The sequence below is a fragment of the Muscardinus avellanarius genome (assembly GCF_963383645.1).
Source record: "Muscardinus avellanarius genome assembly, chromosome: 3".
Taxonomy (NCBI): domain Eukaryota; kingdom Metazoa; phylum Chordata; class Mammalia; order Rodentia; family Gliridae; genus Muscardinus; species Muscardinus avellanarius.
The window spans coordinates 23031647-23054176 of NC_137788.1; the positions used below are offsets into that span (position 1 = coordinate 23031647).

Below are 22530 nucleotides of genomic sequence, written 5' to 3' on the forward strand. Positions count from 1 at the left end.
TTTTTATTATTTATTTCAGAACAGGTCTCACTGAGTTGCAAAGGACCTCACTAAGTAGCTGAGGCTGGCCATGAATCGTGATCCTCCTGTCTCAGCCTCCTGAATGCCAGGATTACAAGCGTGCGCCACCACGCCTGGCTGCCTATTTACTTTTGAGACATGGTCTCACTAAATTGCTGAGACAGAGCCGGGAGTGGAGGTGCACACTTATAATCCCAGCATTTGGGAGGCTGAGACTGGAGGATCACGGTTCACGGACAGCCTCAGGTACTTAGTGAGGCCATCTGCAACTCAGTGAGACCCTGTTTCAAAATAAAGAATAAAAAATAGGGCAGGAGGTGTAGCTCGGAGGTCAAATGCTTCTGGGTTCCGTCCCCAGACCCGCAAAAAATAAAATAAAATAAATTGCTGAGGCAGGCTTTGAAATTGCTCTGTTTTGGTACTGGGGATTGATCCCAAGTTTTTTTTTTTTTTTTTTTTTTTTTTTTTTTTTTTTTTTTACCTTTGAGCTATAACTCAGCCCTTTTTTTTTTTTTTTTTTTGAGATAAAGTCTCAGTAAGTTGCTGAGGGCCTCACTAAATTGCTGAGCCTGGCTGAGAACCTGCGATCCTCTTGTCTCAGCCTCCCATATATTGAGATTATAGGTGATCACCACTTCTGTCTGTGTGTGTCTGCATGTGTGTATGTGTGTGCACGCACGTATGCACGCATGTGGTACCGAGGACAATATAGCACTGAGATACACCCTTAGACCTTATTTTTTATTTTATTTATTTATTTATTTATTTTTTGTGGTGGTACTGGGGGTGGAACCCAGGGGCTTTTCTACCTCCGGGCTATACTCTCAGACCCATTTTATATTTTATTTGGAAACAGGGTCTCACTAAGTTGCTGAGAGCCTCACTAAGCAGCTGAGGCTGGCTTCGAACCCATGTGATCCTCCTGTCTCAGCCTCCCAAGCGTGGGGATTACAAGCGTGCGCCACCATGCTCGGCTTCTTATTTTTTATTTTGAAACAGGTTTTCACTAAATTGCTGAGGCTGGTTTTAAACTTGGGATCCTCCAGTTTCAGGCTCCCAAATACTGGGATTATGGGGATGTGTCGCTGTGCCACCCAGCTGCTTAATCTCTTTAAATCTCATTTTCTGACTGTCATATGTTTTTGTGAGAAACAAATGATCCAACAAGCATGGATATGTTTCTGTGGTTAACAAGTGGGTGGCAGTAATAATCATTTTTTTATAATTATATTAAGCATGTGAATGAGTAAAATCTTGGAGGAAGAAAGCAGAGAGATCAGAGACCCCAGGATAAAAACTTGGAGAAATTTCACAGAATATCATCCAAAGGAGGAGTTCATGATGGAGGCAGAGGTAAACTTGAAGAGGTAAGAGGATCTGAAGGCAGGGGAATGCTTTGGGGTAGGAAATACTCATTAAAAATGTCCATCAAGCCGGGCGTGGTGGCCCAGGCTTGTAATCCCCATGCTTTGGAGGCGGAGACAGGAGAATCATGCAGGTTCAAAGCCAGCCTCAGCTGGTTTTAAGAGACCCTGTTTCCAAATAAAATATAAAATGGGTCTGGGAATGTAGCCCAGAGGTAGAAGGCCCCTGGGTTCCATCCCCAGTACCATTATTCTAGTAAAACAAATAAAAAAGAATAAAAAATAGGGCTGGGGGTGTCGCTCAGAGGTAGAATGCCCCTGAGTTCCATCCCCAGTACTGTAAAAAAAAAAAAATGTTCATCAGAGCCCAGCATGGTGGCACACACTTCTGATCTCAGTACTTGGAAAGCTGAGATAGGAGGATCATGGTTCACATTCACGGATAGCTTCAGCTACTTATTGAGGCCTTCTGCAACTTAGTGAGACCCTGTTTCAAAATAAAGAATAAAAAAAATCAGAGCCGGGCGTGGTGGCCTACGCTTGTAATCCCAGCATTTGGGAGGCTGAGACTGGAGGATCTTGGTTTGTGGACAGCCTCAACTACTTAGGCTCTCTGCAACTTAGACCCTATTTCAAAATAACGAATAAAAAATAGGGTAGAGGTTGTAACTCGGAGGTCAGGCTAGGGGTGTAGCTCAGAGTTAGAATACCCCTGAATCCCCTCCCTAGTACCACACATACACAAATAGAAAATACCCCTTCTATAATAATTGCTGCCCTGACCTTGGAAACCCCCAGACATAATCAAATGACCTGCAAGGTCAGCTCAGGGAATACCTGAAACCCTGTGAACTATTGTGTGCATCCTGATGAAAGGGCGCGTTAACACGAGGGTATCTGCTTGGTGCCCAGTTCTGTTCATCTTCAGCTCCCACCCCCAGTTCCCACCCATACCTCCTTTCCTTCCTAGCCCCCCTTGTTCCTCTTGCTCGTGTGTGTGTGTGTGTGGGGGGTATTGGGAACAAAACCCAGAGGCTTTCTACTTCTAGGCTACACTCCCAGACACACACACACACACAGAGATATATAGATATATATAGATATATAATTTTTTTTTGTGTGGGTCTGGGGATGGAACCTGGAACCCAGGGGCATTTGACCTCCAAGCTACACCCCCTACCTTATTCTTTATTTTGAAACAGGGTCTCACTAAGTTACAGAGGGCCTCACTAAGTAGCAGAGGCTGTCTGTGAACTGCGATCCTCCTGTCTCAGCCTCCCAAGTGCTGGATTAGAAGTGTGTGCCACCACACCCGGCTTATATTTTATATTTTATTAGAAACAGGGTCTCACTAAGTTGCTGAGAGCCTCACTAAGTAGCTGAAGCTGGCTTCGAACCTGTATGATCCTCCTGTCTAGGCCCCCCAAGTACTTCGATTATAAACGTGCACCACCAGGCCCGGCTTACTCTCACTCTTGACTCCTCCTTTTTCTGTCTTCACTTCTCAAACAGACCTCTTGTTCATCTCCCAGCTCAGATCCCTTCCACAATTCCCATGACCTCAGGACCAAGGGGAGTACTCCACAGACACATAAGACACCCCATCCAGTCTACGGGGCAGTTCCCAACAACCTGTCTTGGCTCTAGCTTCCTATAGGATACTTTGTACTTTTAGACTTGGAAAATCATTCTTACGCCCCATGCCAAGTTAGATGGCTTTGTGCTCAACTTTGTCACAACCCTGTGTGGCTCTTGAAAGTGGGAGGCTGAGACAGGAGGACTGAGGTTTGCGGACAGCCTCAACTACTTAAGGTGAGGCCCTTTGCAACTCAGTGAGACCCAGTTTCAAAATAAAGAATAAAAAATAGGCAGCCGGGAGTGGTGGTGCATGCTTGTAATCCCAGCATTTGGGAGGATGAGACCTGAGGATCGTGGTTCACGGACAGCCTCAGCTACTTAGTGAGGCCCTCTGCAACTCAGCGAGACCTGGTTTAAAAAAAAAAAGAATAAAAAATAGGGCAGGGGGTATAGCCTGGAGGTAGAATGCCCCTGGGTTCCATCCCCAGACCCACAATATATATATATGTATATAAATAAATAATAAGGCCAAAGTGCTTGTAATCCCAGCATTTGGGAGGCTGAAACAGGAGGCAAGGACAGCCTCAGCTATTTAGGAATACTCTTTGCAACTCAGTTTAAAAATAAAGAATAAAAAAATAAGGTTGGAGATCCGGGTGTGGCATGATGGTACACGCTTGTAATCCCAGCATTTGAGAGGCTGAGACCGGAGAATCGCATTTTGTGGACAGCCTCAGGTACTTAGTGAGGCTCTCTGCAACTTAGTGAGACCCTGTTTTAAAATAAAGAATAAAAAGTAGGGCAGGGGGTGTAGCTTGGAGGTCAAATGCCCCTGGGTTCCATCCCCAGACCCTAAAAATATAAATAAATAAAAATAAGGCCGGGCTTGGTGGCGCACACTTGTAATCCCCGCGCTTGGTAGGCTGAGACAGGAGGTTCACATGGGTTCAAAGCCAGCCTCAGCTACTCAGTGAGGCTTCCAGCAATTTAGTGAGACCCTGTTTCCAAATTAAAAAAAAATTATATATATAGGTCTGGGAGTAAAGCCTGGAGGTAGAAAGCCTCTGGGTTCCACCCCCAGTACCACCAAAAAAATAATAAGGTTGGAAGTCGGGGGTGGTGGCGCAAGCTTGTAATCCCAGCATTTGGGAGGCTGAAACAGGAGGATTGCAGTTCGCAGACAGCCTCAGCTACTTAGTGAGGCCCTTTGCAACTCAGTGAGATCCTGTTTCAAAATAAAAGATAAAAAATTAGGGCAGGGGGTGTAGTTTGGAGGTAGAATGACCCTCGTTTCCATTCCCAAATTCCCCCCCAAAAAAGGTTGGGGTATAGCTCAGAGGTATAATGCCCCTGGTGTTCATCCCCAGTATTGCAAAATAATAAATTAATAATAATAATAATAATAAATAGGAGCCGGCGTGGTGGCACACGCTTGAATCCCAACATTCTGGAGGCTGAGACTGTAGGATCGCGGTTCGCGGGCAGCCTCAGCTACTTAGGCCCTCTGCAACTTAGTGAGACCCTGTTTCAAAATAAAAATAAAAAATAGGGTTGTTGTAGCTCGGAGGTCAGATGCCCCTGGTTCCATCCCCAAACCCGCAAAGAAAATAATAATAATAATAATATAGGGCTGGGCATGTACCTCCGAGGTAGAATGCCCCTGGGTTCCATCCCTAGTACCGCAAAAAAAAAAGTCATTGATTTTTTACCTTCTCCATGGAGAGTCCCTCTTGAGGCCAGGAAAGAGCACTATCATTGTTTCCTCCGTATAGATCGTTTCGCATGAAAATTGCCCAAACGATCCCGGATTCAAGTAGTCTTTCCAGTTGCTTGATGGCCAGGCCACTTGTCCCCATCGAGGGTTTCAGACATTCACAGCCCAGTGTCTGGTTCAGGGCGAGGGCCAGGTCCTGGCTCTGGCCGGGGCGCCAGCCTCCTGCACTTCCCGGGGCGGCCGCCAGGGGCCGCCGGCTCTTTGTTTTCCTTTCTGGCCGGGTCGGGGCCGGAGGCCGCAGAGCGCATGCTCGGGGCAGTTCGCGGCGGCGGCGGCGGCGAGCGCTGGAGCTGCTGGGGGCCGACCTGCACCGAGGTGGGTCGCGCGGGCGGGGCGGGGCGGGCGGCGGGCGCAGTGCGCGGGTCCCGGCGCAGGGTCGCCGCCAGCGCGCGGGCCGGCTGGGGCTGGGGCTGGGGCTGGGGCTGGGGGCGGGCGCGGGCGCGGGGCGCGGGGCGCGGGGCGCGGGCGCGGGGCGCGGGCTCCGGCTGCCGGCCCGGCGCCCGGCCTCGCCCGGGCCGCGCACGCCCCCCGCCTCCCCGCCGGCGGGAGATTCAAACGGCCCGAGCCGAGCGCGGGGACCTGGCCGCCCGGCGCCGCGTCCCGGCGGCGCTCACGTGGAGGGCGGCGCGGGCGGCGGACTCTGCCCGGGACGGCGTTGGGAGCCTCGGGCTGGCGAGGGTCCGCGGCGGGGCACCGTCCCGGAGCTCCGCGCCGCCCTGCGGTGCTGGGGAACAATGGTGACCCGGCGCCCATGTGGCCTTCTCGGAACGCCGGCTCGGCCCGGAGATGGCGTGCGTGTCCACAGAGACGGCCCACTGCGGTCCCTGGTGTGCGCCCCGCAGCCCGGGCACTGCTGCTGCCAGGACTTTAGTTCATCAGGACTTAATTGAGCCCCGACCGCGTGTGACTTGTGTGCCCTAGCAAAAAGTTGAGTGCCGGAACCCCGCGGGGACCGCAGCTCCGCCCGGGAAGGTCAGGGGTGGCTTTCCGAGGGAGCTGAATCTTGATCGTGTTTTGATGGAACTGCACAGGCTGGCTGGCGTTGGCGGGTCTGGGTGATCGGGCCGGGGGCACCCACAGGCAAAGGCATGAAGGTACAGGTGATGGTTGTTGGCGAGGGACGCCACAGGTGATTCTGCAGGAGAGGAGCCCGAAGGTGGTACAGCAGGGTCGTGGTGAGGAAGGTCAGAGTGCAGGACCTAGGAACACTGGACTGGATGGGGGTGGAGGAGGCAGGAAGGTTTCCCCAGAGAAGGGCATCTGAGTGGAGCTTGCAGTCTCCCTCGTCTTGACATTCCTTATATGTAAACTAGAAGGTTAGATGCCTGTGGTGAGGATTACTAATAACCTATAATTTCTGTAAAACAGTGCTTCTAACATCTTGGTGGAAGCCTGTGGCTCCTTTCACCAGGGAAAAAATAAAATAATAAACACAGAGGTTCTGTGTACAAGAGCAACCCTAGAGAAGAACTCTTGGTGTGAAGTATGCCAACCCTGTTCCTGGCCTAACAGCAGCTCAGCAAATGTTTGTTGACAGGGCAGCACTCTCTCCCTTCCCTCTTGGGGACCTTTCACACAAAGAGATTCTTCAGACCCTGAGTCTGGCATGCAGGTTCTGCTTCCTGGTGTGGGGGAGGGAAGGAGCAGCTGCTGTGGTCCCAGAACACTAGGCTGCCCTTTGGCAAAACTAGGCTGTGGTGAGGTCACTGGGGTTTGTAGCAGTGACACTAGGCTCCCTTCATTCAACAAGTGCAGAAGTGGAGGAGGTAGGGTGGCATCTCCAGCCTGGGACTTCATCCTACCTCTGAATGGTCTGGGTACCTTTCCCGGAGCCTCATCCTTCTTATCTGTACAACTGGAGTGAGTATACCTTAGGAAGGTCAGCACACCACAGGTGGATGTTGACTCCATTTCTTTTCTTTCTTTCTTTCTTTTTTGTACTGGGGGTGGAAACCAGAGACTTTCTACCTCCAGGCTATACTCCCAGACCTATTTTATATTTTATTTGGAAACAGGGTTTCACTAAGTTGCTGAGGCTGGCTTCAAACCTGTGTGATCCTCCTGTCTCAGCCTCCCAAGCATGGGGATTACAAGCGTGCGCTACCACACCCGGCTGTTGACTCTATTTCTGACTCTTAATTGTTATTTTTTTTTACAGGTCTGGGGATGGAGCCCCAGGCTCATTTGACCTCTGAGCTATACCTCCTGCCCTATTTTTTATTCTTTATTTTGAAACAGGGTCTAAGTTGCAAAGAGCCTCATTAAGTAGCTGAGGCTGTGTGTGAACTTGGCCTTCTGAATGCTGGGATTTCAAGCGTGCCACCACGCCCAGCTTGACTCTTAATTATTTATACTAGTCTTCTGTTTCTCTCAGATTTTAGCATATGTGTTGCTTAAGTGGTACTGACTTTTAATTTTTTGTGACTGTCACTATTATCCCAGTGTCGACTCCTTGAAGATGGACGCTGGGGAGTGAAGAATTGGATTAGAAACATGAGAAGAGCCAAGTCCAGATTCCCAGTCTAGACATTGACTGGTTAATAAGACACACGCAGTGACCTGGGGTGTAACTCAGTGCTAGGGTTTCTGCTTAGCAGGTTAAGGGCAGGGTTCCATCTCCAGTGACAAAACAAAAACACACCCAGAAGCCAGGAGCAATGGCACTGGCCTGTATTCCCAGTCCTTGGGAGATTGGCACACTAGGATCAGAAATTCAAGGCCAGCCTGTTAATTTAGCTAGACCCTGTCTCAAGATTAAAAAAAAAAAATCTAAACCAGATATGGTGTCCCATGCCTATGCCTATAATCCTGGTACTAGGGAGGCTGAGATTGAAGAATCACAGGTTCAAAGCCAGCCTTAATAATTCAGCAAGACCCTATTTCAAAAAAATAAAAAGTGCTGGGAATATAGCTTACAGGTAGAATGCCCCTGTGTTCAATCCTCAGCAACCCCCAAAGCAATTAAAGGCCAGAGGTGTAGCTCAGTGGCAGAGCACCCAAGGTTCAATCCCCAGTACCACCCTCCACCCTCCACCCCCAGCAGTTAGGGAGTTTGTATAAAGAACTAGTTTGTGCTGGGCATGGTGGCACACGCTTGTAATCCCAGCATTTGGGAGGCTGAGACAGGAGGATCGCGGTTAGCAGACAGCCTCAGCTACTTAGTGAGGCCCTCTGCAACTCAGTGAGACCCTGTTTCAAATAAAGAATAAAAAATAGGGCAGGGGGTGTAGCTCGGAGGTCAAATGCCTCTGGGTTCCATCCCCAGACCTGCAAAAAATAAAATAAAATAAAAAGAACTAGTTTGTGCCAGGGTGGCACACACCTGTAATCCCAGTACTTGAAAGGCTGAGATAAGAGAATGGCAGGTTCTAGGCTGGTCTGAGCAAGTCAACCAGAGCCTGTTGGTTTTGTTTGTTTGTTGTTGTTGTTTGCAGTACTGGGGATGGAACCCAGGGACATTTGACCCCTGAGCTACACCCTCAGCCCTCTTTTTTATTCTTTATTTTGAAACGGTCTCACTGAGTGGCAAAGGGCCTCAGTAAGTAGCGGAAGCTGTCCATGAACTGCGATCCCCCTGTCTCAGCCTCCCAATTGCTGGGATTACAAGCTTGTGCCACCATACCTGGCTCTGAACCTGTTTTGAAATAAAAAATAGAAGTGGAACATTATGGTGTATGCCTGAATCCCAGTACTTGGGAAGCTATGACAGGAGTATTGCAGGTTCAAAGACAGTCTCAGAAAGTAGTGATAATCTTTTCAACCTAGTAAGACCCTGTTTCAAAATAAAAATAAAACAGAGCTGAGCATGGTGGCGCATGAGATAGACCAGAGGTAGAAGGCCCGGGGGGGGGGGGTCCATCCCTAGTATCATGAATGAATGAATGAATGAATGAATGAATGAATGAATATAATAGGGCTGGGGTATAGCTCAGAGGTAGAATGCTCTTGGGTTCCATCTCCAGTACTCTACACATACACACAAAATAGAACTAATAGGCAATTTCTCTGCCTTTTTCTGTGTGTGTGTGTGTGTGTGTGTGCGCGCGCGCGCGCTCAGGATTGACCCCAGGGTCATTTTACCTCGAAGCTTCACCCTCTGATCACATAATCAGTTTCCCAAGTACTGGGTTTACAACCATGTGCCACTGCTCCCAGGTGTTTGTTTTGTTTTTGAGATGAAGTCCTCCCAGAACTTTGTGTTAGGAAATACAGCAGTGTTCAGAGTTGAAATAATTGAATCACAAGAGCTCTCACCTCATCAATGGATTAATTCATTGATGATTAGTAGTGATTTACTGAGTGGTAACTATAGGCAGGTGGGCATGGCTGGAGGAACTAGGTCACTGGGGGCATAGCCTTGGGGAAAACCCCTATCCTTAGTCCCCCCCACCCCCCCACTCCATTTCCCAGTTTCCATGATGCCATGAGCTGAGCAGCTTTCCTCTGCCAGGCCCTGCTTCCATGATGTTTCTGCCATGGAGCCTGAGCCTGCTGTTCATGGACTGAACCTCTGAAACCATGAGCCCAAATAAATCTTTTTCCTTCTGATTTTATTATTTATTTATTTATTTATTTATTTTGGTACTGGGATAGAACCCAGGAGCATTCTACCTATGAGCTACACTGCTAGCCCTATTTTTTATTTTGAAACAGGGTCTCACTGATTTGCAAAGGGCCTCCCTCACTAGGTAGCTGGGGCTGTCCGTGAACTGCAATCCTCATGTCTCAACCTCTCCAGTGCTGGGATTACAAACATGTGCCACCATGCCCGGCTCTCTACTGAGTTGTTTTTGTCAAGTATTTTGGTGGCCCTGGTAAAAAGCTGACCAAAAAAGAAATTGGTACCAGGAGTGGGATTGTTTCTGTGCCTGACCATGTGGTTGAGAAGCCTTTGGAATTGGTTATTGGGGACATTTGGAAAGGTTGAAAGTACAGGCTGGAGAAGCCTTAGAATGTTGTAAGCAGAGCTGAATGGGTGATTCCGGAAGGAGCTCAGAAATCTAGAATGCTGATAGGAATGAGGACTAAAAAATGTGTTCATAGCTGGGCATGGTGGTGCATCCTTATAATCCCAGCATTCAGGAGGCCGAGACTGGAGGGTCATCATCCGTGAACAGCCTCAGCTACTTAGTGAGGCCCGCAACTTAGTGAGACACTGTTTCAAAATAAGACTAAAAAATAGGGTAGGAAGCCAGGCGTGGTGGCACACACTTGTAATCCCCAGCACCCCAGCATTCTGGAGGCTGAGACGCGGATTGCGGTTCGCAGACAGCCTCAGCTAGTTAGTGAGGCCCTCTGTAACTCAGTGAGACCCGGTTTCAAAATAAAGAATAAAAAATAGGGCAGGGAGTGTAGCTCGGAGGTCAAATGCCTCTGGGTTCCATCCCCAGACCCACAGGATAAAAAAAAAAAAGTAATGGACTAGTTTGGGTGTGCTGGCACATACTTATAATCCAGTACTTGGGAGGCTGAGACAGGAGGAACAGGGTTCCCAGACATTCTCAGCTACTTAGTGAGGCCTTCTGCAACTTAGTGAGACCTTGTTTCAAAATAAAGAATAGAGGCAGACGTGGTAGCACACTTGTAATCCCAGCATTCAGGAGGCGGAGACCAGAGGATCTAAGTTCATGAACACCCTCAGCTACTTAGGGAAGCCCTTCACAAGTCTAAGATTCTGTTTCAAAAATAAAAAGACATGCGGGGCATGGTGGTGCACGCCTGTAAGGCATCCCTGCACTTGGGAGGCTGAGACAGGAGGATCACACAGATTCAAAGCCAGCCTCGGCTCTCGGCAACTTAGTGTGACCCTGTTTCCAAATAAATATAAAATAGGTCTGGGAGTATAGCGCGGAGGTAGAAAGCTCCTGTGTTCCACCCCCAGTACCACCAAAAAATAAATAAAAAAGAAATAAAATAACAAAAATTAAAAGACTAAAAAATAGGACTGGGGGTGTAACTCGAAGGTAGAATTGCTCCTGCGTTCCATCTTCAGTACTGAATAGAATAAAATAAAGTTTTCATTAAAAAATGGAAAACTTGCTGGGCGTGGTGGTGCACACTTGTAATCCCAGCATTCAGGAAGCTGAGACTGGAGGATTGTGGTTTGTGGACAGCCTCAGCTACTTAGTGAGGCCCTTTGTAATTTACTGAGACCCTGTTTGTTTTGTTTTGTTTTGTTTTGTTTTGTTTTGTGGTACTGGGGTTCCTGGAAGCCCTTCTACCTCTGGGCTACACTCCCAGACCTATTTTTACATTTTCATTTTGGAAACAGGGTCTCCTAAACCAGCGCGCGTGGCTGGCTTCGAACCTGCGCGATCCTCCTGTCTCTGCCTCCCAAGTGCGGGGATTACAAGCGTGCGCCACCATGCCCGGCTGAGACCCTGTTTTGAAATAAAGAAAAAAAATAGAGCTGAGGGTATATATAGCTTGGAGGTAGAGTGTACCTGGGTGTCATCCCCAGTACTGCTAAATAAATAAATAATGGAAAATTTTAAAAAAGCCTTTTTTGCCGGGTGTGGTGGCTCATGCTTGAAATCCCAACACTTTGGAGGCTGAGACAGGAGGATTGTGCAGGTTTGAAGCCAGCCTCAGCTACTTAGTGAGGCTCTCAGCAACTTAGTGAGACCCTGTTTCCAAATTTTCTGGGAGTGTAGCCCAGAGGTAGAAAGCCCCGGGATTCCATCCCAATACCCCCCCCCCCAAATGCCATTTTGGGAGGGTTACTGGGGATGGAACCTGGGGGCATTCTACCTCCGAGATACACCCCCAGTCCTATTTTTCATCTTTGAAACAGGGTCTCATTGAGTTGCAAAGGGCCTCACTAAGTAGCTGAGGCTGTCTACTAACTGTGATTCTCCTATCTCAGCTTCCCAAATTTTCAGATTACAAGCGTGCGCCACCACAATCCAGCTTAATGTTTTCCCTTTTTTTTGGTGGTACTGCGGATGGAACCCTTCTACCTCCGGGCTATACTCCCAGGCCTATTTTTATATTTTTATTTGGAAGCAGGGTCTTTTTTTTTAGGGTCTGGGGATGGAACCCAGGGGTATTCGACCTCCGAGCTACACCTCTGCCCTATTTTTATTATTATTATTCTTTATTTTGAAATTGGGTCTCACTGAGTTGCAGAGGGCCTCACTAAGTAGCTGAGGCTGTCCGCAAACCGCAATCCTCCGGTCTCAGCCTCCTGAATGCTGGGATTACAAGCGTGTGCCACCACGCCCGGCTAGGAAACAGGGTCTCTTAAGCCAGTGAGGCTGGCTTCAACCTGTGTGATCCTCCTATCTCAGACTCCAAGCGCAGGGATTACAAGTGTGCGCCACCATGCCCAGCAATGTTTGCCATTTTTGACATGCACTATTAACTGGGTTTTTCAGGACAAAAAGATGCCACCCAAGCGCATAGCTAAGAAACGATCACCCCCAGAAGATGCCATCCCCAAAAGCAAGAAAGTAAAGGGTAAGTTAGCCTTTACTGCTGATTTCTGGCTATGGGTGGCTACTTGGAGCCCTGAGAATCTGAGACTGCTCCTTCCTCCCTGACTGTTGAAGCTGAGGGTTTGGATTTCCAGAGACTCTACCCAGCTGAAGTTTCTCCTATAGATCATTGAATCCCATGTTCAGGGAATTATAAAAGGGCAAGTATCTAAAAGCACTGAAGCAGTGCTGGCAAAAAACTAGATCCTAGAATTTTGTCCCACTCATTAATACATTATGATCAAGACCACTGTCTTCCAAAGGTGGGTTCAAGTCCTTGCTCTCTCACTTTCTAGCCGTGTAAACCAAACTACAGGCAAGCACTTAACCTGGCTAAGCTTGGCTTACCCCCTTCATAGGAGGCGGTGAGAAGAGGGCCGACCTCCTGGGGCTGTCGTGAGGATTAGATGATAATGTTCTAGCAGCATTTGAGAGAGGCGATTGTGTTCTTTCTTCTAAGACCCTCTAGCCAGGCAGGGACAAGAAGTCGCTCCCAGTCTGGGAGGAGGGAGTGTGGACTCATGCTCAGACAGTGTCTGTCTTTTGCAGACTGTCGTAACCAGGCAGTAAAGGCCACTGTCTCCCGCCGCGGCCCCAGCTCCCGCTCCTGCCAAGGTGCCTGCGGGCCGAGCCTTCCTGACCAGAAAACCCAACCAGGTGGCTCCTCACCCAGGGCACCCTGTGCGCAGCTCCAGTGGCCGTGGTGGCCGTGGCTGGGGCTGCGTCATTGGCTGCCGGTGCCTGTGGAGGGTCGCACTGCTTGCCATTGGCACAAGCCTCCCCAAAAGCTGCTGTGGGCTGCTCCTCCTGCTGTTCCTTTTCGCTTTCGGTGGACTGCCTGCTGAGGCAATAATAATTTTTTCTCTGAATTTGTCCAGAAGTTGAATCTCATTCCTGGGCATAAAGGAAGGTTAGGGTAGAGGCTGGGGACTGCTCTGACTCTACTAATTTGCTTTATGATCCTTGGAAGGTTATTGAACCTCTGGGAAGCTCTGCTCCCTTTCCTGTAACTCCGGATCCTAAATATGGAAAGTGTGCAAAGCAAGTCAACATGAGCAGAGGACGTCAGTGAAGGGTGACAATATTATCTGAGCCCCAACTGGTGGCACCATGGCACCTGATCACCGACTTAGGCCGATCAGGGATTGTCTTGTAGCCTCCCTGTCCTCTCCCCTTCCTCACCATGGCTCACTTCACAGTACAGAGTATCTCTTTGTTCCCACTCCCTCCCTTGCACATCAATAATATGCTCGGGTTTTCATTGTCACAAAAACCTTCTGAGATAGGTATATTTGTTAACCCCATTTCCCAGACAAAACTGAGGCTCAGAAAGGTCATACTAAAGGCTTGTGGCAGAGTAGGGGCTTGAACCCAGGTCTGTGTGGTCCCAGAGCCTGTGAAGTGACCGCCCGTCTCCCGTCACCCTGCACACTCAGGGTTTGTCTTCTCCACCCCTCAGTCTCACACAGGTCCCACAGCACAGAACCAGGCTTGGTGCTGACACTGGGCCAGGGCGATGTGGGCCAGCTGGGGCTGGGTGAGAACATTATGGAGAGGAAGAAGCCTGCCCTGGTGCCCATCCCAGAGGATGTTGTGCAGGCCGAGGCCGGGGGCATGCACACTGTGTGTCTAAGCAAAAGTGGCCAGGTGAGTTGGCAGGTTGGTACAGTACTGGGCAGGCCCTGGGGCCGGTGGGTTTGGGGCAGGAGCTTTGAGCCTCACACATTTCACTGTGGAAATGGAGCTGGCTAGTCAAGCAGGGTGTGGTCTAAACTATAGAGAGGCCAAACCTTGCACTAAAGGGGTATCCCGGACACAGGTCTATTCCTTTGGCTGCAATGATGAGGGTGCCCTGGGCAGGGACACATCAGCAGACGGCTCAGAGATGGTCCCCGGGAAAGTGGAACTGCAAGAGAAGGTGGTACAGGTGTCAGCAGGAGACAGCCACACAGCGGCCCTCACCGAGGATGGCCGTGTCTTCCTCTGGGGTTCATTCCGGGTAAGAGTGGGCCTAGAAGACTGCATGGGGCTGGGGTGTAGCTCAGTGGCAGAGCGCTTGTCCAGTATGCAGGCAGAATTAGCCTGTGGAGCCCCCGAGTAATCTACTTCCCTTCCCCTATTGTATGTCTTTACTGATGGGACAATGAAGGCCCATAGGCAGAGCTGGGGCCCAGATCCAAGCCTCTGGCTTCTTCCTCTGTCTGTCCACACCACTGACTGTTTATATTTGTGTGTGTGTTGGGGGGAAAGGCAGGGGCAATTTACCTCTGAGCTACACCCCCAGCTCTATTTTATTTTTTGTTTTGAAACAGTGTCTCAATAGGTTACCGAGAGTCTCACTACATTGCTGAGGCTGTCCTCAAACCTACTATCCTCCTTGTCTCAGCCTCTCAAGTACTAGGATTACAGGCATACACCACTGTGCCTGCATAGTGTTTACTTGAGTCTGTTGTTTACTTGAGTCTGATGTTACGAAGTATACCTCTTGGGAGAGGGGTGAGTCAAGGATGCCTTCAGGCTGAGGCTTATCTAGGAAGCTGCTGTCTTGACCCATCTCCCTCTCTCTGCTCCCCATCCCCTTCCCAGCCTTCTTTCAAACTTCTCAGATGCTCTAGGTGGGGGAGGCATGCATCTCGGCCTTTCCAAGGCAGGGGAATGTAGTTTAAAAAAGAGTATTATGGAGCCGGGTGTGGTGGCACATCCTTGTAATCCCAACATTAGGGAGGCTAAGACAGGAGCATCCGGGTTCGCAGACAGCCTCAGCTACTCAGTGAGGTCCTTGCAACTCAGTGAGACCCTGTTTTAAAATAAAGAATAAAAAATAGGGCTGGGGGAGTAGCTCAGAGGTAGAACACCCCTGGGTTCCATCCCGAGTACCACATAACAAAAATGTCGTTTTGCATTTTGAAGTGTCATAAAAATAAAAGTAGCTAATGAGTATTTCTCTATCAAGGCTCTTAATATTTTCATGGAACTGGGTATGGTGATGCATATCTGTAATCCCAGTACTTGGGAGGATGAGAGTGGAGGATCCCATTGGGTTCAGGATCAGCCTCAGCAACTTAGTGAGACCCTGTTTCAAAACAAAAATCAAATCAAGGGCTGGGGGGGTATAGCTTGAAGTAAAATGCCTCTGGTTTCAATTCCCAATACTATAAAAGTAAAATAAAAATTAATTAATTAAAATATGGCTGGAGTGAGGTAGAATGCCTCTGGGTTCAATCCCCAGAACCTAAATAAATAAACAAATAATAAAGTGAAATTTTATATAAAGAATTTCCTAACACACATGGAAATTATCAGAATAATATATTAAACTCCCATCTACTTGCCACACAGCTTCAGCAGTTATCAGCTTTTGGCAGGCTTGTTTACTCACATCTACTCTTCCACTTCTTGGTTATCTTATTGCAAATTCCCGACCTCACGTGATTTCGTTCATAAATATTTTGGTATGTAGCGTGGCTCTTGCCTGTTTCACTATATGAGATGGCTCTGTGGACTCCAGCAGGCCTGGGTTTCGCTGGTAAGGGCAGACAGGACTGGCTGATAAACACTCTGTCCTCCCTTCTAGGATAATAATGGTGTGATTGGGCTGTTGGAGCCCATGAAGAAGAGCATGGTGCCTGTGCAGGTGCAGCTGGACGTGCCCGTGGTAAAGGTGGCCTCAGGTAAGACGAGGTACTTGCCAGAGGCAGAAGCTGGAGAATCTTCTTGGGCTGACACAGCCTTGGGCTTTATAGATGAACCCTGCGTCCTCTGCCTTCCTCTCATCTTTAGGAAATGACCACTTGGTAATGCTGACAGTTGATGGTGACCTCTACACCTTGGGCTGTGGGGAGCAGGGCCAGCTGGGCCGAGTGCCTGAGTTATTTTCCAACCGTGGTGGCCGGCAGGGTCTTGGTAAGTGGCTTTTGTACGTTCTCTGGAGCAACTTGACAAGTGTCCCCCCTTATCTCCATCCATGAAGGCCAAAGTCAGGAGGGATTCTCTGTGGTCCAGGCTAATGTTAAATGTACTATATTTTGGTTAAAAACTGTTGAAGCCGGGCGTGGTGGCACACGCTTGTAATCCCCACGCTTGGGAGGCGGAGACAGGAGGATCGTGCAAGTTCGCGAAGCCAGCCTCACTGGCTTAAGAGACCCTGTTTCCAAATAAAAATATAAAAATAGGTCTGGGAGTGTAGCCTGGAGGTTGAAGCGTTTCCAGGAACCCCAGTACCACCAAAAACAAACAAAAAACAACAACAAAAAACCTCTGTTATAATCCCAGCATTCGGGAGACAGAGACTGGCGGTTCACAGACAGCCTCAGCTACTTAACGAGGTCCTTTGCAACTCAGTGAGACCCTGTTTCAATAAAATAAAATGAGCTGGCGTGGTGGCACACATTTGTAATCCCCGTGCTTGGGAGGCTGAGACGGAGGATTGCACCATTTGAAGCCAGCCTCAGCTATTTAGTGAGGCTCTCAGCAACTTAGTGAGACCCTGTTTCCAAATAAAATATAAAATAGGGTTGAGAGTGTAGCCCGGAGGTAGAAAGCCTCTGGGTTCCAACCCCAGTACCACAAAAATAAATAAATAAATAAATAAATAAATAAATAAATAAATAAATAAATATAAAAATACTAAAAAATAAGACTGGGTATAGCTTGGAGGCATCAAAAAGGGGGGAAAAAAAAAACTTGAAAAAAGTCAGATTTTAGCCGGGCGTGGTGGCACACGCTTGTATTCCCCGCGCTTGGGAGGCTGAGACAGGAGGATCGCATAAGTTCGAAGCCAGCCTCAGCTAATTAGTGAGGCTTTCAGCAACTTAGTAAGACCCTGTTTCCAAATAAAATATAAAAAAGGTCTGGGAGTATAGCCCGGAGATAGAAAGCCTCTGGATTCCACCCCCAGTACCACCAAAAAAAAAAAAAAAAGTCAGATTTTGCCAGGCATGGTGGCGCATGCTTATAATCTTAGTACTTGGGAGGCTAAGACGGAAGGATCTCAGGTTTATGGCTGGCTTCAGCAACTGGGGATAGAACCCAGGGGCATTCTGCTACCTCCAGGTTACACTCCCAGATCTGTTTTATATTTTTATTTGAAAACAGGGTCTCACCAAGTTGCTGAGAGCCTCACTAAGTAACTGAGGCTCTCTTACTTAGAGAGAGGTTCAAAGAGAGCCTCAGTTACTTAGTGAGGCTCTCTTTGAACCTGCATGATCCTTCTGTCTCAGCCTCCCAAGTACTGGGATTACAAGGATACACCACCATGCCCAGCCTTGAGACTCTGTTTCAAAATAAGGAATAAAATATAGGTTTGGGGTGTAGCTTGAAGGTAGAATGACCCTGGGTTCAATCCCTAGTACAAAATAATATATCCTCATCTTTTTGCTGCATGTGGTGGCACTTTTCTGTAATCCCAGTTACTCAGGAGACTAAGGAAGGAGTATTGCAAGCTTGAGGCCAGCCCAGGCAATTTAACAATCCTCGTTTCGAAATAAAGTAAAAAGGAGCTGGACATGGCCATGCACACCTGTAACATCATACTTGAAAGCTGAGACAGGGGAATCACAGGTTCAAGGACAGCCTTGGCAACTTAATGAGACCCTGTTTTGTTTTGTTTTGTTTTGCTTTTTGTGGTATTGGGGGTGGAACACAGAGGCTTTCTACCTCCGGGCTATATTCCCAGACCTATTTTTATGTTTTATTTGGAAACCGGGTGTCACTAAGTTGCTGAGAGCCTCACTAAGTAGCTGAGGCTGGCTTCGAACCTGTGTGATCCTCCTGTCTCAGCCTCCCAAGCGTGGGGATTACAAGCATGCAATACCACGCCCGGCCTTGAGACCCTGTTTTAAAATTAAAAGAAAGCCAGGCGTGATGGCACACACTTGTAATCCCCTCACTTGGGAGGCTGAGACAGGAAGATTGTGCAGGTTCAAAGCCAGCCTCTGCTGGCTTAGGAGACCCTGTTTCCAAATAAAAAATATAAAAAATAGGTCTGGGAGTATAGCCTGGAGGTAGAAGGCCCTTGGGTTTCATCCCCAGTACTACCCAAAAAATAAAAAAATAAAAAATAAAAAGGAAGCCAGGCGTGGTGGTGCACACTTGTAATCCTAGCATTTGGGAGGCTGAGACAGGAGAATTATAGTTCACAGACAGCCTCAGCTACTATTTAGGCCCTTTGCAACTCAGTGAGACCTTGTTTCAGATTAAAAAATAAAAAATAGGCTGGTAGAGCCGGGCATGGGAGACTGAGACCAAAGACTCACGGTTTGTGGAAAGCCTCAGCTACTTAGTGAGGCCCTCTGCAACTCAGTGAGACCCTGTTTCAAAATAAAGACTAAAAGTGCCCGGCGTGGTGGCGCACGCTTGTAATCCCCGCGCTTGGGAGGTGGAGACAGGAGTATCACGCAGGTTCGAAGCCAGCCGTGCTGGCGTAAGAGACCCTGTTTCAAAAATATAAAATAGGTCTGGGAGTGTAGCCCGGAGGTAGAAGGGCTTCCAGGAACCCCAGTACCACCAAAATAAATAAATAAATAAATAAATAAATAAATAAATAAAGACTAAAAAATTGGGCAGGGGATATAGCTCAGAGGTCAAATGCTTCTGTGTTCCATCCCAGACTGGCAAAAAAAAAATAGGGCTGGGGCTGGGTGTGGTGGCATATGTTTGTAATCCCAGCATTTAGGAGGCTGAGACCTGAGGATTGTGGTTCATGGATAGCCTCAGCTACTTAGTTAGGCTCCCTGCAACTTAGTGAGAACCTGTTTCAAAATTAAGAATAAAAAACAGGGATGTAGTTCGGAGGTCAAATGCCCCTGGGTTCCATCTCCAGTACCTCAAAATAAATAAATAAATATAAATAAATAAATGGGCTAGGATTATACCTAAGAAATAGAGTGCCCCTAGGTTCATTCCTCATTTCCAAAATAAAAAAGGCTGGGGATGTAGTGGTGGTAGAACATTTGCCTTGCGTGTCTGAGACCCTGGTACCACCTTGCATGTCTGAATCCACAGTAACACACACACACACACACACACACACACACACACACACACACACACAGACTTTGAAGACTGACAACCCTGAATTTATTTGAATCCTGTTCTGGTTGGTGCTTACTGGTATGGGACCCTGGATATGGTTTCCTTATCTCTGAACCTACCTATTTCTGAATCTACTGTCTGTGAAGGTAAATGAGTTAATTAAAACGTCTGGCATTACATGTTCCATGTAAGCATTACCTCTAATGATCATGGGGATCTGAGAATGGCACTATACTATTTGTAGCTCTTTTTTTTCTTTTGTAAAACAGGGAGAGGAGTCCTGACTAACATCCCACATGGTAAGCAGAAAGGCCACGTGTTCATGTGTGTCCCTGACCCTAGCTTCTTCTCTACCTGCAGAGCGACTCTTGGTCCCCAAGTGTGTGATGCTGAAATCCAGGGGGAGCCGGGGCCACGTGAGGTTCCAGGATGCCTTCTGTGGTGCCTATTTCACCTTTGCCATTTCCCGTGAGGGCCATATATATGGCTTTGGCCTCTCCAATTACCATCAGCTCGGTGAGTCTCCAGCCCCACATCAGGCATGACCCAGGGACCTGGGCTCCCTTTGTGGAGTCACCTGACCCCTCAGAGCCACCATGCCCTGGTGAGGGGGGCCCTGCCATGGGAAGGGCTTGAGAAGGGCAGCTCCTAGATCACCTTTCCCCTGATGGCAGGAACACCGGGCACAGAATCTTGCTTTGTACCCCAGAACTTGACATCCTTCAAGAACTCCACCAAGTCCTGGGTGCGCTTCTCTGGTGGCCAGCACCACACAGTCTGCATGGATTCCGAAGGTAGGAGCGCCAAGTTTTCTGCGTCAGAAGCAGAGGAGGCCTGGATACAGCCCTGGGACTGTGTGGTTCTTGGACCTGGGCCCATTCTATGGGTCGGGCCAGACATGGACCATGAGGGTCACCCCTGTCCCCCAGAGTCCTGGTGGCCAAGTATGGGTTCACTGGGGACCTATAACGTGGTTCTCTTAGGCATCCTCCAAAATGGAGCAAAGACACTGACCACCCTGGGTGTGAGGACAGGCTCCTAAGGACACGGGGATGCACCTGGCCTGCTGTCCACCTTGCCTGGAACAGCCCTCTGCTACTGCTCATCTCTCCCTCCTCCCACAGGAAAAGCATACAGCCTGGGCCGGGCCGAGTATGGGCGGCTGGGCCTTGGGGAGGGCGCGGAGGAGAGGAGCACACCCACCCTCATCTCCAGGCTGCCCGCCGTCTCCTCGGTGGCCTGCGGGGCCTCTGTGGGGTATGCTGTGACCAAGGACGGTGAGTGTGGCTGCCCACGAGGGCCTGCGGGTTGTGATTGTTAACTCATAGCAGGCTACGCTCTCCTTCAGGCGGAGCTGAGGCTCAGAGAGGTGTTGGCCACAACCGCTTTGCTCCTACTCAGAAGTTCTGGCTTAGCCCAGTGGGGTGGCGCACGCCTGGAATCCCAGCATTTGGGAGGCTGAAACGGGGATCATGGTTCGTGGCCAGCCTCAGCTACATGAGGCCTTTTTAACTCAGTGAGACCCCCCCTGGGTTCTATCCTCAGTACTGCAAAAAAGAAAAAAAAAAATTGTTCTTTGTTCTTTTTTTCTTTCTTTCTTTTGAAATGGGGTCTCACTATGTTTTCCAGGTTGTTTTTAGGTCCCAGTGACCCCTGCCTTAGCCTCCTGAGTGCTGGGATCGAGTATGGGCGCGTACACCATGCTCAGTTAGAGATGATTTGTTACAGCATAGAGGAGAGATCCCTGAGGCTGAGGGAGGCAGGGGCTCGAATGGAGGGCTGCAGACTCCTAACTCAGGCTTCCCCACCAGGGCGACCCCTTCTTGTACTAGATTCCCAGGTGTTGTCCTTAGAGTCTAGGAAGAGGAAAGCTTAGTTGTTAGAGTCCTGCCAGCACAGCAGAGGAGAGAGGGCGAGGGGCGCAGCGTGAGGGCTGTGGATGTCAGGATGGCGAGCCAGGCGTGGTGGCGTGCCCCTGCAATCCCAGCGCTTAAGACTGAGGCAGAAGTATTGCAGATTTGAGGCCAGCGCACACTAAGTTAGCAAGGCCATATCTCAAACAATAGCACTTGGAAGCCTAAAACAGGAGGATCACAGGTTTGAAGCCAACCTCAGCAATATAGCAAGGCCCTCAGCAACTTAGTGAGACTTTGTTTAAAAATAAAATAGGACTAGGAGTGTAAAGAAGAGTTAGAATGCCCTTGAGTTCCAATACCCAGTCCCACAAAAAAATAAAAAGGGCTGGGGCTATAGCTCAGAGGTAGAATGTACTTGGGTTCACTCCTCAGTGCCACAAAGAAAAAAAAGAAGTTGGATTCATGGAGGTGCTTGATCCGATACTGTCTGGGAGACCTCTGAGGAAGTGGGGCGTGCACTGTTCAGTGCACGGTGCAGCTCTCCATGCATCCCCAACAGGGGAGCCTCCAAGGCTCTTTGTTCTGAGAATGGAGGGGGTTCATGCAGAGTTTAGTCATTGGGGCCTTAAAAGCCATCCTTAGGAGCAGGAAGAAGTCTTTGGCAGTGTAAGGACATTGTCTCCTTGGCTTCTCCTCCCTTGCCAGGCTGCTATTCGCAAAGCCAGAATTCACCCCCACGTCCCCATGTATGGAAAAGTGGGGCTGAGGATCCTGGAGACAGCTACCTACGTTTCTCTTCCCTGCAGGCCGTGTTTTTGCCTGGGGCATGGGCACCAACTACCAGCTGGGGACAGGGCAAGATGAGGACGTCTGGAGCCCCGTGGAGATGACCGGCAAACAGCTGGAGAACCGCGTGGTCCTATCTGTGTCCAGCGGAGGCCAGCATACAGTCCTATTAGTCAAGGACAAGGAAGAAAGCTGATGAAGCCTCCGAGGGCCTGACTTCCGGCCCCCATGGAACAGGGAAGCAGAGACAGCTTCAGATCCCAGCAGGCCTCTCCCCAGCCCTGAGCCCTCAGTCTTTTCCTCCCGTTTCCCCATCACAGAGCAGAATCCTTTTTTTTTTTCTTTCTCTTCCTCCTTCCTGGAATCATCCTGGGACCTGCAGGATGAAGGGGGGAGAGGGGTTGTCAGAAGGAACATTGCTCATCACAGACCTGTGTGGTTAGACCTTTCCTTCCACTGCCCTACCCATCATGGTCCTGGCTGGCCTTGGCTTTGCCTGAAAATGCCCAAAACTTCCCCTGGGAGTTTGGGGCCTGTATTTTGAGAAGTGGGGGCTCCATCGAGCCCTACTCTAGTCACCTGTCCCTCTTCCTGTTCCTAATAATCCACAGGCAAATAGATGGTGCAGTCATCAGACTCAGTTG

At 49.1% G+C, this 22530-nt stretch overlaps 1 protein-coding gene across 2 annotated transcripts; it reads left to right on the forward strand.

Annotated features, from left to right (window-relative positions):
• Nucleotides 1-1263: 1263 nt before the first annotated feature.
• On the forward strand, nt 1264-22082 carry RCC1 (regulator of chromosome condensation 1; the record flags this gene model as incomplete). Of its 2 annotated transcripts, none has more annotated exons than XM_080691153.1 (11): nt 1264-1388; nt 12114-12195; nt 12762-12869; nt 13672-13859; nt 14032-14211; nt 15787-15883; nt 15993-16115; nt 19605-19760; nt 19919-20038; nt 20369-20521; nt 21907-22082. In XM_080691153.1, the coding sequence occupies exons 2-11, from the start codon at nt 12123-12125 to the stop codon at nt 22080-22082; spliced, it is 1374 nt and encodes a 457-aa protein (XP_080547279.1). In that variant the 5' UTR covers nt 1264-1388; nt 12114-12122. The 2 variants fall into 2 exon arrangements, with proteins under 2 accessions (XP_080547279.1, XP_080547280.1); XM_080691154.1 differs by having other exon boundaries at nt 12762-12827.
• Nucleotides 22083-22530: the final 448 nt, after the last annotated feature.